Source organism: Aulostomus chinensis, chromosome 18, assembly GCF_037954235.1.
Source record: "Aulostomus chinensis isolate RoL2024-O1b breed Wild chromosome 18, RoL_Achi_v1.0, whole genome shotgun sequence".
NCBI lineage: Eukaryota > Metazoa > Chordata > Actinopteri > Syngnathiformes > Aulostomidae > Aulostomus > Aulostomus chinensis.
Window position 1 is genome coordinate 8,798,784 of NC_141337.1, and position 13,330 is coordinate 8,812,113.

At 42.9% G+C, this 13,330-nt stretch overlaps 3 protein-coding genes across 7 annotated transcripts; 1 reads left to right on the forward strand and 2 right to left on the reverse strand.

Moving 5' to 3' along the window:
- Positions 1 to 706: 706 nt before the first annotated feature.
- On the forward strand, positions 707 to 2,866 carry LOC147245003 (methyltransferase-like 26 B). Its single transcript, XM_086184911.1, has 7 exons — positions 707 to 751; positions 837 to 1,039; positions 1,163 to 1,325; positions 1,406 to 1,465; positions 1,562 to 1,629; positions 1,729 to 1,807; positions 1,900 to 2,866. Exons 2-7 carry the CDS (start codon positions 840 to 842, stop codon positions 1,945 to 1,947), a joined length of 618 nt encoding a protein of 205 aa, XP_086041037.1. The 5' UTR covers positions 707 to 751; positions 837 to 839; the 3' UTR covers positions 1,948 to 2,866.
- Positions 2,544 to 10,330, reverse strand: hgs (hepatocyte growth factor-regulated tyrosine kinase substrate). Of its 5 annotated transcripts, none has more exons than XM_086184903.1 (20): positions 10,162 to 10,330; positions 8,871 to 8,955; positions 8,646 to 8,721; positions 8,414 to 8,506; positions 7,624 to 7,741; positions 7,297 to 7,349; positions 7,130 to 7,198; positions 6,866 to 6,990; positions 6,130 to 6,241; positions 5,880 to 5,978; positions 5,691 to 5,786; positions 5,564 to 5,602; positions 5,300 to 5,464; positions 4,978 to 5,191; positions 4,658 to 4,830; positions 4,432 to 4,572; positions 4,157 to 4,340; positions 3,851 to 3,987; positions 3,565 to 3,747; positions 2,544 to 3,476 (listed from the first exon to the last, which is right to left on the reverse strand). In XM_086184903.1, the coding sequence occupies exons 1-20, from the start codon at positions 10,196 to 10,198 to the stop codon at positions 3,378 to 3,380; spliced, it is 2,298 nt and encodes a 765-aa protein (XP_086041029.1). In that variant the 5' UTR covers positions 10,199 to 10,330; the 3' UTR covers positions 2,544 to 3,377. The 5 variants fall into 5 exon arrangements, with proteins under 5 accessions (XP_086041029.1, XP_086041031.1, XP_086041030.1 ...); XM_086184905.1 differs by having other exon boundaries at positions 4,978 to 5,188; positions 6,130 to 6,214; positions 7,624 to 7,747; XM_086184904.1 differs by having other exon boundaries at positions 6,130 to 6,214; positions 7,624 to 7,747.
- A 2,025-nt stretch (positions 10,331 to 12,355) lies between these two features.
- cldnk (claudin k) lies at positions 12,356 to 13,241 on the reverse strand. Its single transcript, XM_086184910.1, has one exon. It carries the CDS (start codon positions 13,239 to 13,241, stop codon positions 12,594 to 12,596), a length of 648 nt encoding a protein of 215 aa, XP_086041036.1. The 3' UTR covers positions 12,356 to 12,593.
- Between the last annotated feature and the right edge of the window lie 89 nt (positions 13,242 to 13,330).

Consider the following 13,330-nt stretch of genomic DNA (forward strand, 5'->3'; position numbering starts at 1 on the left):
TTCAGTCATTTGTGTTTTTTTGTTTTCTGACACACATCATAAAATGCGTCTTTTTATACCTCCTTTCTACAAAGAAGCCTTGTTCAATTGTAACAAATAACTAGTCTGATCCAGCTTGGGAAAAGTGAATTTGAGTTTTGCAAAAATCTTTTCATCCATTATGACTAAATAAAATTGAATTACTATTTTATGCAATGTACACATTTTGTTAGCGCTGGACTAGAAGTTGTGAAATGGTTCTTAATATCTGCTTTAAAAACTAACAGGCAAACAAAGCTGTCTTTCAATCATCTACCTTAAACATTCATGTAACAAACGTGTATTATAGAAATATGTCTTTTAAGTTGTGCTTTTGTAAATAATTTTTCATTTTATTTAGTCTATGCTTGATATTTTCTTCCAGTGCATAACTGTTCATTCAAAGAAGACCCAAACTAAAATGTTACATCTTCATGGTGTCATGGTAATCCTTGTTGTTGTTGTTGACTTTGATGTAGCAATTTGATGTCTCCTTCAAAGATTTGTTGGGGTGTCTCTGACCGATTACTATTTTTACACAAATGTACTTTATGAATGTACTGTGTTTTTTCCTCTTGTGTGTACCGGTGCTGAAAACCGGGGGACGAGCACAGAGTGAATCCTCTTAACCAGGTAATCTCAGCACCCATCTGCTGTTGCTGTCATCAACCACACCCAGTGTGCACCGACATTCCATTTCCTCTCTAGCTTGTATCGGCCATCACCACTGAAGGTAAGAGGGGTCCTCAGCGAGCAAAACACAGAATGTTGGCTGGAAACATAAGATGCCATCATGTTCTTCTGCCTCTCTCCTCTAGACCATGCTGCTATCTCCTCAGGCAGAGAGAAACTGGGAGGAACTGTGTTCAGTGCTGGAGGATGTGCTGGAGGACCAGTCCCACAGGCAGCTGTTTGCCTTAGAGCTGGGCTCTGGGACGGGGCAGCATGTCATACGATTTGCCCAGAAGATGCCCTTTGTCACCTGGCAACCATCGGACATCCAGGAGGAGGCTAGAGAAAGGTATGAAGAAACGATTTCCTCTTCTTATGCTGACTTGCTCATGATTAATGATCAAAATTGATGACTTTACAGCAGTGAGGTTGTAAATTTAAGACTAAGTCAACACCCAACTTTTTCTTACAGCATCAAAGCATACATTGCAGCAACCAACGCCAAGACGGTGCTGCAACCCGTGCATCTGGACGCCAGTGAACCATGGGATAAATGGGCGGGTCTTTCTTGTAGCTCTTGTGATGTCATCATTGCCATTAACTTACTGCAATACAGCTCATTTAAAACAGCGCAGGTGAGTGGAAGGGCAGTAGTTCGTTCAAGAAGACATAGATTATAGAATTCCTAACTTGATTTCTAAACGTCGTTGTCAAGGGTGTTTTCAGCGGAGCTGGTCAGATCATCAAACAAAATGGCCTTTTGATAACATATGGGGTAACTATACACATTATATGAGCTTATTATGGCGTAGTCAGCATAGAAGTGTAAAGCTGTGGCACTTTACAACTAATATTTTGAAATATTTTCTAGGTTTATGCTATTAACGGCACCATTACACCAAGTTGTAATGAACTTCTGGATGAAGAGCTTCGAAAAATGTGAGTCTCCTAGACGACACACTATTAAGTATGGCTGATATAAATTATTCATGACAAAATACATCTCAGTGGGATTGTAATTGATGACCTGCAACTCAGGAATCCAGAGTGGGGTCTCCCGGATATTGATGTGCTCAGACAGCTGGCCTATGGGAACGGGATGCGTATGGAGAGGATGGTGAGTCACATGACATTGTTAGGGTGGGGTTTTTTTGTTTGTTGTTTTTAAAAATTATAGCACATTTATGCTTATTTTATTTTTGCATGCAGATTGAAATGGAAGATTTCTACAAATGCCTCATCTTCAGAAAACTGTGAACTTCAAAGAGATTTTTTTTGTGTGCACGCTCCATCATAGTTTTCTCATTAACACTGAAATATGAACACTATATATTTACACCGAATAAAAGTTGATACCCTTATTCTCATTTGTTTCAAAACCCACGAAAAGACACACAAGCAACAAGTGGACAATAAGAACCAGATATTTATTAAATATAAATTTAAAATCACTTTTAAAGTCAGACAGATCCGTTATGATGGAATAAAAGATCACAGATGGCAAATGAAGGGTTACAGAAATCACTCTGTGACAAATACATGCGGCACATTCGGTTCAGCAAAAGTTTCCAAGTGCCCACCCTGCATCCTCGTCTGAACGTTACACGTACACGCGCGTGATCGGGCACTTTCTCAATCGAGGCAATACGTAGTTATTTATAGGTTAAGGGCTTTTCTTATGACGGTAACTGATGTTGGGAAACACAAATTGCTTTTAAGAAAAAGGGATGCTGGTTGCTGTTCAAATTACAGGATAGTGACTTTTGTATTTATATTTTTAGCTGCATAACTTAAATTAATTAATCACTTGAAGTATATTCGGTGAGGATAAAATTCATCGAGCAAATTGTCTGGATGTACATGTGTTCCGTCAACTGATCAGGACGCTCCATGTTCCAGGGAACGCACAACGAATAAAACCCCAAAACAAGATAACGCCATAGGCCATGTTGGGTGTGTGTGTCGGGGGAGCATGAAAGGGGGGGACGAATCCAAGAACTACAACTGGAATGTTAAGATGTGAAGCTGATGTGAGTTAGTGCTATTCATTTCAGGCTTTTGACTGTGCTTTCTCTCCTTGGACATTACAATTGTTTCCACATTCTCTTAAACATCACAAACAGATGTCTCTCAATCACAGCCAGACTGAGCTTCCGTGCCCAAAAATAATTAAAAACTAACATGCAAATTTTGTTTTAAAAAAATATGAGACAAAGGATGGTTATGTCTTGTCTTTTTTTCATCAATTATTATATTTTCTGATTCATTTTCAACTTTAATACCACGTACTATTTCTGATCTTCAGTTATTTACTGTATAAGGAAATACTACATACATATCAGCTGGAAAGAGGAAGGTAAGAGAGTGGAAAGGTCTGGGTTATGGCGCCCTCCCTTTGCAGCGTCACCTCCTGTCTGTTCCCACACTTTCGCTGGGAGAAGGAAGGCTAACAAGGAGAGCGTTTCTGCAACATCATCACAATATTTCACATTGCCACAACATCACAGCAAGATGGAAGGTAGAAGGTGTTTCCAGAGGGCAGCCTCAGAGTCCAGAGGTAGAGGAGAGGAGGGAGGGAAGGAGGGAGGGAGAGAGGGAGGGAGGGAGGGAGAAGAGAGGACTGGAGGGAGAGGAGAGGGAGGTGCGGAGAAGGTGTAGTGTGTCGGATCTCTTCAGTGTGAGAGGTTTCAGTCGAAGGAGATGAGTTGTGCCTCTGCGCTGCCAGGCACAGCCTGAGGGGGTGGCTGCTGTGCCTGTTGCTGCTGCGGACCACCAGGGTTAGCCACCTAGCATACAAGAGAAGTACAGAGACAGAAGGATGACGATGAGGCTGAAGTAATCTGGATGCAGGGATGATAGTGTTCAGTGACTGACCTGTTGGTACATGGGCTGCTGGCCTGGCATGTACGGCTGTTGCGGGGGCATATTGGGGTCCTGTCCTGGCAACGCTGAAATCATATTCTGCATGCTGTAGGGCTGGTAGCCCATGTAAGTCATACCGTTGCTCGGGGCGGCCTGGGACATGGGGGGTATACTCTGGGCCTGGGACGCCACGTTCTGCAATAGACAGTGAAGATAGTTTAGAGGGATGATTCACCATCATGAGCTACAAGTCGTGATCAGAAACCAAAAGTGGGCTGACATGAAGATTTAATCAGACCTGGTAGCCCTGTGTAGGTGTAGGCTGGTAGTTGGAGTAGGGTGGACTGGTAGTGGGTGGGGCCTGACCAGGTGGAGGAGCAGGCTGCCCATTGGTGCCTGCAGCCTGGTACATGTACGCATTAACCATATTGGGATCTGGAAAGAGACAAAATCAGTTAAATACAAAGGAAGACATGAGCTGTTGACTATTAAGGAGTTTATGTCGCAAAGACACCAAATATTGTGGATTTTCTATTTCTACTGGCGAGTCCATCCATTTAAAGTCCCAGTTTCATTAAGTCCAGCTTGTTGTTGCCCTCCTCACCTGTGGCGGCTCCAGGCAGGGCCTGGTACTGTGGTGGGGCCGTCTGCCCAGGCTGGTTCAGATAGATGTTGTGCATAGGTGAACCCTCCACAGACCCAGCGGGGCTGAAGGTGCCGGGGTAGCTGGGTGGAGCTCCAGGCTGGTACACCACCCCTCCTGCTACGTTGGGGGGCAAAGACTGCATCTGTGGAATAGCACATTTCAACATAGTCAGCCAAATGAACACGGTGTGTAAATCTGTGTTAAACAGCAGAGCTGGGGGACAGCGTGTGTACCTGGGCGTAGGGCAACGAGAACGCAGGCATCTGGGCCCTCATTTGGATCGTGTGTTTCTGCTGTTCCAGGCGCATCTGACGTTCTTTTTCCTGCTCCTGGAGGCGCTGAATGGCCAGCTGTCTTTGCATCTCCAAGTACTCCTGAAGTACACAAACCAGGAGACATTAGCATGGTGGTGCACAGCTTAGCAATATCTGCATTTTAACGAAAGCCTCGATACATCACCTGTTTCTTCTGCCTCATGATCTCCAGTTTTTGCGCCAGCTGGATCTGCCTTTGTCTCTCTGCTTCCTCCGCAGCGCGGCGCAGTTTCTCTCGGTGTTCATCCCGAAGGGCATTCAGGGCCGCCCGAGCGTCGCGTACTTGAGCCAGTTTGTCCTGGAGCCCCTCATAGTACACTGTCAACGAAATGAATTTATCACACACAGAAATGTCAACACAGACGCACATACATTCCAGCACAATTGAACTAAGTGTTCAAGTTTCTGTGTCCACATTTGTGACGGTCACCAAGATTTGTCATCAAGGTGTGTACCACCACTCACATCGCTTCTCATCAAGCTGGTTGAGGATGTCCAGAAGCTGCGGATGCATGTTGTTGATTGACTGGAAGAGTGAAAGCACAGCACTGTCATTAGTGATGCTGCGCCCACGCATGTGGTTGCTCTTCATGCGGTTAAGGAAGGTGGTGACAGCGTTCTGCAGAGCCTTCAGGAACTGCTCATGGTTTTCCTCGGACTCCCCGTTCTGGTATTGCTGCTGGAGATGAAAACAGGGAAGTGAAGCGCAGAGTCAGTTTTTGTTTGCCTCCTTCAGTTAAGCTGAACATATAAAATTTGATAACTAGCTTTGCAAGTTTCAACATACCTCCACTATACTAACTGGCTGCACGGGGACATGAGTCTCTACAGGTTGACTTATTGGTGGAAGGGGTTCAGCCAATGGCACGGGGGCAGGAGCTGAGGGGGTGGGGCTCTTGCGAGCCTCTTCCTGTTTCTTCTCCCAGTACGTTCTGTTGAGGTAACGAGCCAGCTGGAAAAATGTAGCAAATTCATCTCAGTATTTTGGGCGTGACGCAGCATTTCTATTTCTAGGGAAATCTGAGACATCCAGGAGAGGACAGACATTTACCTCTGGGTCTACATCTTCAGCCGATGGGGCAGAGGAATTCTGGAGAGGGTATAGTTGATAGACATCAGATTTACATAGCTGCTCGAGAACAGTTGAATGTTCTTGGTGGGGTAATGACACGTCTTACCACAGGGGGAGTGTACAGGGTGCTGACCGGTGGTGCTGAAGAGGTCACTGGGGTGGGGTCAGCTTTGGAGTACACAGCGTAAGAGTTCTTCTGCCTCTGTAAGGGCAAATAAAAGCTATGTAGCGGGTATTTTTTTTCAATATAAAAAGCAGTAAAAATACTTTATAAACCTTCAGTGGTGCAACCCACCATGCGCTCCTTCTCCTCAGCCTCACTCTGGGAAAGGGCGATGGCCAGCTGCAGCTCTTCTTCCTCCTGCAGTGCTGCCTCATCTCTCTTTGGGGGCATCTGGCGAAGAAGAGGAGGGACGGTAAGAGACAGAGCGCAGGAAAGAAAGACAGAGCACAACCTAATCAGATTCTACACACTTATGAAAAATGAAAGCGTAATAAGGCCGCCATCTTTTTTTTTCTCCGCCATAAGTTTTTCAAACCATTACTTGTGACTGTTGGGACAGCGGGCTGGTCAGGTACTCAGGAGGCAGTTCGGCAGAGCCTGAGGAGGGGGCTTTCCCCTCCGTTTTCCTAAGAGGAGGAGAGAGGGAGGGGTGGCTGGTGAGGAAAAGGGATCAGGGAGGACAAACAGTCTTGTGAATCAGTGGAGGAAAGCATACAGCTTAAAATACATAATTCTCCAAAAATAGAACAAAAAAAGATTAGAACTGAAAGCATCAGGGTGGTGCATACGTCTTTGAATACTGGAAAGTCTCAAATATTTTCAATTAATCCCTATATCCTATTGAAGGTTTTGTTTGGGTCATCATCATGTGCAGAAACAACAGCAAACTAATCACGTTATTTTCTTAATTTGCACATCGCACAGTCTCCTTGCTCTTGACAGATCAGACCTTCAATCTCAAAATAAAACATTTCTGAAGACTTTCTGCTCTTAGGTTGTTGGTAATTAATTCGCCAAAGACTGAAAACGCATGAACACATAAACAATGAAATGACAGCACATCCACAAACGGAATCGTTAGCAATGATGATTTTGACTAATATAACCTGAGAACAGTAGCAGCTGTAAATGCCAACAGTGAATCAACCACTAGACCAGAAGCGAGGACCAATAGCGGTAGTATAGGGAACACACACACTCTGTAAGCGCTACACACACTCAGAGACAAACACTCCCGCTCACTCTGCAAGTGCTATCATCAAAGTCTGGGGACTCACTTGTTCAGCAGCTCAAAGCAGGGCTCACACACTCGCACTTCCTTCTCTATTCCAAACTTCGGAATGGTGGAGTACTTAGATGAACACTTGCCGCAAAAAATCTGCCCACAGGCTCGACAATGGTGCTGGGAAGAAGTAAAAGAATACAAAATCAAGGTCAACTGCCTTGCAGAGGCAATAAACATAAACTGCACACACGCTGCTGGAGCTGCATGGAGACTATATGAGCTCCAAATGTCCTAGTTTCAAGACAGCCCAGCCTACCTTTCTTGTCATAACACCAAACTGGACTCTGCACCGGTGGCATTCCTCAGCATCGACCCAGTCTGGAGCCTGAATAAGCACATCGACATTATGTTTTATTAACAATATGCTAATCCTGGAGTGAGTCAAAACTGAGTGAGTCAAGTGATGTGAATTAAATATCTCACTCTCTCAGCGGCAAACATGGCATCGCTCTCCTTAAACTCAGGGAACACGTGACCTGAGAATAAAAACAGACTATATTTAGTGTATACAGTAATATTCTGTGTAGTACCATGTACCACTGAAAATATCACGGATGACTCACAGTGCGTTTTTATTATCTTTTGTGTATATTAAAACATTGATGGTAAGCAAAAGTAGATGTTCTTCTATTCTTTAATTCAATTGGATCAATCACAGAGTTGTTTAGACTTCCAGAGATCCTTAGGTTAAAGGTCAGGACGGAAAAAAGAAAGAGAGGGAAATGTATACATGCTACTATATCCACGTACCTTCCACTTTCATGATCTGATAAGTGTCTTGAACCACCTTGTATTTGGGCTCGTTGCGGAAGGCGTGTGCCCAGGCTTGAATCAGATAAAGGATCTTGTTTCTGACATTCGGTTCCGTCTGTTTCTGGTGGTAAAAGGACCAAACACTGAACAAAATGTCTTCCTTGAATTTTTCCTTTACATTTCTGTGTCACGCAAACACCGGTAAAGTGAGCTGTTAAAACACAAAGTCTAATGTTATAGAGGCTGATGGCAAAATCAGAGGCGGGAAGTCCCGTTCATTGTTTGAATACAGTCATCACAAGACAATAACATCATCAGGAAGTGGAGACCGATGAGGGCTGCAGAGGCCTGAGTCACATGATACAACAGGATCCAATCAAATGATGAGAAGGAGCTCACACTGAAATGCATATGTTAGTCAGTAATAAGCAAAAATCAGTCTAGAGAGAATGTGATGAACAGTGGTAAGGCAAAGTACGAATACGCTGAAGGTCACAGATTTAACAGTTTGTGCTCAGAGTGACTCATCTGCACAGTTTTGCTCCAGAGTCACATTAAAGTTGCATGTTCAGATTGCCCCACTTTAGGCACCGTGGTAAAATTGATGGTGAAGGAAAAGGGGCTTAGACACGGGAGCAGAGATATCATTTCTAGAATACAGTTATGGAGTGGCTTCAACAGAGCTGCTTTGCAGGAATGTCAGAACATGATGTGACTGATCAAAGGAAAGTGGAAACTGAGCATAGCAGCATGTTATCCTCAGGAATCAGCTGCAATAAAAGTTCACCTTGAGCAGATCCTTCAGTTCCTCCATTGTTTGTTTACTTGCCACCTCATCATGGACTGTCTGGCCACAGTTCTTAACGACTGACTCCAGGACCTGAAGTGTGAGGTGATATTATTTTTTTTCTTTCTTATACACATGACAGCAAATAAGCAATCTCAAAAAAAAAAAAAAAAAAAGTTTAGATGAATGTGAAAAATAACACACTAGTGGAGCAGAATGTGCAACATCTTACCTCAAGTGCATAGAGGGCAACATGTGGATTTTTGTCATTCAACTTCTTCTTGATGGCCCCAATTGCATATTTTGCCCTAAAAGGAATACATGAATGCATAACAGTCTCTCAAAGCCATGAACTGAATCATGTCTCCCTTAATAAGAGACAAGACTAGAAAGTTCTTTTCAAAAATTTCGTCAGCAGGGGATATAAACATGCACTGAAGCGGGAAGAATCACTCACTGAGTGTCTCCTTGTCGAATGAGATCACAGATTTGAAGGATGGATTCCCAGTCGGTCTCCAGCAACAGCTGACTGGTAGCTTTATCTGCAGTAATTACAGACAGTTAAAAGCTTTGACATATTTAATAGCCTCTATAATCTACAAGTAACATCGACTGAAAAAAACCTTGTTCCCCTCCTGATTATAGGACTAGATGTGGGGTAGACATATGTCATGCTCTTCAAAAAATAATTAGGAAGGTGAAAACCTCTGTTTGGGAATGTTAAAAGTAAGATGAAAGTACAACATCAAGCTTTTCCTACATCAAAGTGTTGAGAAGTATAGTCATGGTAAGTTGCAGCAATAACATGGTCATTATAACAAAATGTGTTGTAAGTCACTGGAAACTTGACCATACCCCAGGTCAGAAACGCACAACAGAGTGGGAGGAGCCAGAGAGGGTTACAGGGTTTCCAGGTGACCCTCTATAGCCAGAGCAGTGAGGTTAATACTAATTACGACCAGTGAATCGGATGAGATACCAAATTCTAAATAAACTGCACAACGGTTATTAAATCCCTAATCTCTCCCTCACGACGTGTCATTACACCATCTCATCTACGACGTTTGCATGTTGTGACACAGTTGTTTTTCCTGGTTAGTGTTAGAGTCAGCTAACGTCACACTACTAAGGTAGGTCAACTTAATTTCTCCGGCTTTCTAAAGACTTGTGCGGTTCACCGATTCAAGCAATGGACTGAATTATACCCTTCCGAGCAGCTAATGTTAGCTAATCAACCCGTAATCATGACAACTTGAGAAAACACCATTAGCTTATCATGCTAAGTGATACCGTTGTGTTAGCCTGATAAACTTGCAAGTCATGTCACCAGTTATAAATTAACTTTACTATACTACTGTTATTGTAGTATACTTATAATGTCCATAGATGGAACAGCTACCTGTCCTTAATATAATTATGCGTACGACATGAATCCCTGAAATCATCATCCTATATTGACGCTAGATTGAGGAACATGGAGGTGATAGCAGAAGCTAAAGCAGAGGAGCTTCGGTTACACTATGATACACATTATAGGACAATCAAGATTAAATTCACATCTTAATCGTGTAGGTAAAATTAGTGAGCCAATATCAGGCCTTCAAACAATAGCAGCAAATTTGTTAGCAGGCTAAAATTAGCTGGCCTCAGAGCCACAGCCCCAGCCTCTTCCAAAACAATACGCTGGAAAAACATCGCACTTTAAAACTGAGCTAAATATTAACTTTACGAGTGTGCTTATAACTTACCCAGAAGCCTCTCAAAAGTACCGCCACCTTTCCCCATTGTTGATTCAAAGTCTTAAAGTAACTGTCGAGGCGTGTTATACCGATCCTATTATTTTCTCCGTTGAGGTTAGCCTGCTAGCTTCTGTGTTAGCCACGGAGTGTTACAGCTGTGCAGCGTTTCCTACTTCCCACTTCCGCTGCAGAAATGCCACCAACACAGAGGGAAATTCACCCTCTAGCGGCTGATAAATGAAACGACAAGTACATTTATGTCAGCTGGACCTGTGAGGGTCATCTTGACATTTCAGTCCCCAATGTGTCTTGGCCAAGAGTGAGGCCATTATTTATATTTTTTCTACATAACATTTCAATATGAGCTATAAGACGAACTTTTTTTTTCTCATTATCGTACGAGTGTGACCTCTGGCTGCCTGAGCAAGTCGAGGAACAGAAATGCTGACAGATGTATAAAGCCAGTTCTTTTCTGAGCAAAAAAGGGGGTAACTATAATTCTGGAGGTGTAAGTTACAAATTATTTACTTGCACTGGGCACTCTTTACATTCCTTTTCCTGACTAATATTCAGTTTCACCAAAACACTTTGCTAAAAGTGTATGCAAGTTGTTGTTTTTTTGAGAATTTTATTTATCTATCAATTTACTAATCTTTTGTTATTAAAACATATTGAAAATAAACCATTTTTTATTATATTTATAGATTCCTTTCATTTGACCTTTTCATTTTACTTCCATAAATGTCAATTATGAAAGAGGAAAATGCTCAAGAATATATTCCCCAGTTATGCCACAGTTCACACAAGCATCATTTTAAAATGCCTTTTACTTCAAGATGACGATGAAGCATCCCAGTATAGCATTTTGAAGTTGGCCCTAACCTCTTATTTAATCAATGACTCATAAACACGACTTGAATTATGATAAAGAGTTGGTATAATTAGCATCAGGTCACTAGGCTGATTCTTTACAGCCTCAGAAACACACTAATCTTTCACTTTTATAGTATAAAGGCACAGGCTGCTTTACTGTACTGATAGCATTACTCCACCAACATTGTTAAAGGCCGACTTAGGTCATGGATGAGTCACTACCTGGCACTGGGAACACTGGGATCCATTGTCATTGTGATGCTGTAACGCACCATACACTGTCATTGTGTTTGGATGGGGTCGTGCCCGCCCCTACAATGATCAAATTATTGTTTTGGCAGATGAAAATCAAATCTCAGTGTGAAAATTACCATGCAATTAATTCAGTTTTAATAAAGCAAGGAATAACTGAACGTGGGCCTGCATTTACTGTGTTAAGAGCTCATAATGAGTTTGATCCACATGTATGTTTTTTTTAAAGTCTAAAATTGGCATTTACTTATAGGTGAAGCTGCAGAGACTTTGAGTGATCTGATGAATGTCTCATGAGTAAAGATGACTTGGCTCGCATGTTTAAATAGAGGGACTACCGCACAGACCCCCTCCAATGTGGAGCGTGTCATCTGCTGAGCATTTATGTCATTTTGTGAATATGAGTTGTTTACTTTGAGATGAACTGGGCCGAGAGTGATTGTTTTGCTGCACTAGCTGGGAATCCAAGGAGTATCGGTTTTTGCTTTGTTAGAGGGTATCAGGGTTGAGGGACATTAAAGGGAGGACCACACACACATACACACACACACACACACAATTCTCGACAACGTAGAACTACAAGCGACACATCCCCATTGTTCTATTGTTTCTCTACTCGACAGGACCCACACAGCTGTTTACGCAAATGAGATAAACAAATATTTTACTTATAAAGATTACAGTAATTGTCTCCCACGTTTTTTTGAATAATAGTGTTTATATTTTTTAATTAGGGCTATGCAACATGTGCGAAAAATGGAAATTAAGAAATCTAGAAAGGCCTTTATTTTCCAGGGTTGATACACGTCACGGTATCAGCTGAAGTATAGAAACCCATACTTAAGATTATCCAATCAATAATCATTATAATTGTCCTGCATGGCAATGGGAAGTGTGAAAACAATCAAAACTACAATCTTCTGAGAAATCTGACTCATTCTTTGTTATTTTAATCACTGTTTTAATGATTTGGACAGGCAAAGTTTGCATCAGATCAAATCCACGATGCAGCATCACAGGTAAGGATAATAGTCGATGGCTACATAATGTGAACAGACACAATTTCTCTCTCAAGAGATTTGGAAGACAGAATTTTTTATTGTATTTCACATTGACAGACAGAAAAAAAATGGTTATTCAACTGGTATGAAATCATAAAATGGAGTTCAATTTTCAGCCTCCTGTGGCTCTTCAAAGAAAAAAAACAAACTGGAATAACATCAAATATAAAATAATAACAGGGAGCAAAATCAAGAGGACAGACACAGGTTTGTAACGTGTGGTTTGGGTGGTGGGACTTCAGACATTTTGGGATCTTAGACGTAACCTTTGACTTGTGTGGCAGGTGCCCTGCGAGGACTGCTCTCTCCGCTGCTGAAAGTGGGAGAACCAGGGATTCCAGGGGGACTGGACCCAGTGTAGAGCAGAGATCCCCCAATAAGAAGCAAGGCTGATGCCCCCCAGCCGATGTAGAGGGCAGGGCCCAGTTCACGCTTGTGTGGAGCCGCAACATGTGGGTCATAGAAATCCTTGATGATGGAGTGGGCAGTCCAACAGACGGGTACAAGGTAGAGGAACCCTGCGATGGCAAACAGGGCACCGGAAATACGAGCAATACGGGCCTTGAGGCTGTTTACGCCAATGCATTTAGTGCACTTGACTCCTAGGACCCCGAGAGCCAGAGCCAGACCACACATGAGGATGGAGAGTACGGTGAGGCCTCGGGCAGCCTGCATGTCACTGGGCAGAGCCAGCAAGCTGTCGTATACCTTACACTGGATCTGACCGGTGCTCTGCACAATACAATTCATCCAAAGGCCTTCCCAAATGATCTGAGCCGTCACAATGTTGTTACCAATGAAAGCGGTGACCCGCCACAGGGGGATGGCGCAGACTACAGCCCCACCCACCCAGCCCACAATGGAGAGAATCAGGCCCAGCAATTGCATGCCTGTGGTCGCCATGATAAAAAGGTGCTGTTTTACTTTGAAGGATTTGTCTTGGTTTTATGTCAGTCTCTGTTCGTTGAGCAGGGCCCGGTTACAGTCCAGAA

What these genes read in the sequence shown, in the direction of transcription:
- LOC147245003 (XM_086184911.1), top strand. Translation starts at nt 840, where the DNA reads ATGCTGCTATCTCCTCAGGCAGAGAGAAACTGGGAGGAACTGTGTTCA. An exon ending in GCCTTTTGATAACATATGGG is followed by an intron (nt 1,466 to 1,561) that starts GTAACTATACAC and finishes AATATTTTCTAG; the next exon opens with GTTTATGCTATTAACGGCAC. An exon ending in GGATGCGTATGGAGAGGATG is followed by an intron (nt 1,808 to 1,899) that starts GTGAGTCACATG and finishes TTTTGCATGCAG; the next exon opens with ATTGAAATGGAAGATTTCTA.
- hgs (XM_086184900.1), bottom strand. Translation starts at nt 10,198, where the DNA reads ATGGGGAAAGGTGGCGGTACTTTTGAGAGGCTTCTGG. An exon ending in CCTGCCTGGAGCCGCCACAG is followed by an intron (nt 3,988 to 4,156) that starts GTGAGGAGGGCA and finishes GTCTCTTTCCAG; the next exon opens with ATCCCAATATGGTTAATGCG. An exon ending in CACCTACACAGGGCTACCAG is followed by an intron (nt 3,748 to 3,850) that starts GTCTGATTAAAT and finishes TGTCTATTGCAG; the next exon opens with AACGTGGCGTCCCAGGCCCA.
- cldnk (XM_086184910.1), bottom strand. Translation starts at nt 13,241, where the DNA reads ATGGCGACCACAGGCATGCAATTGCTGGGCCTGATTCTCTCCATTGTG.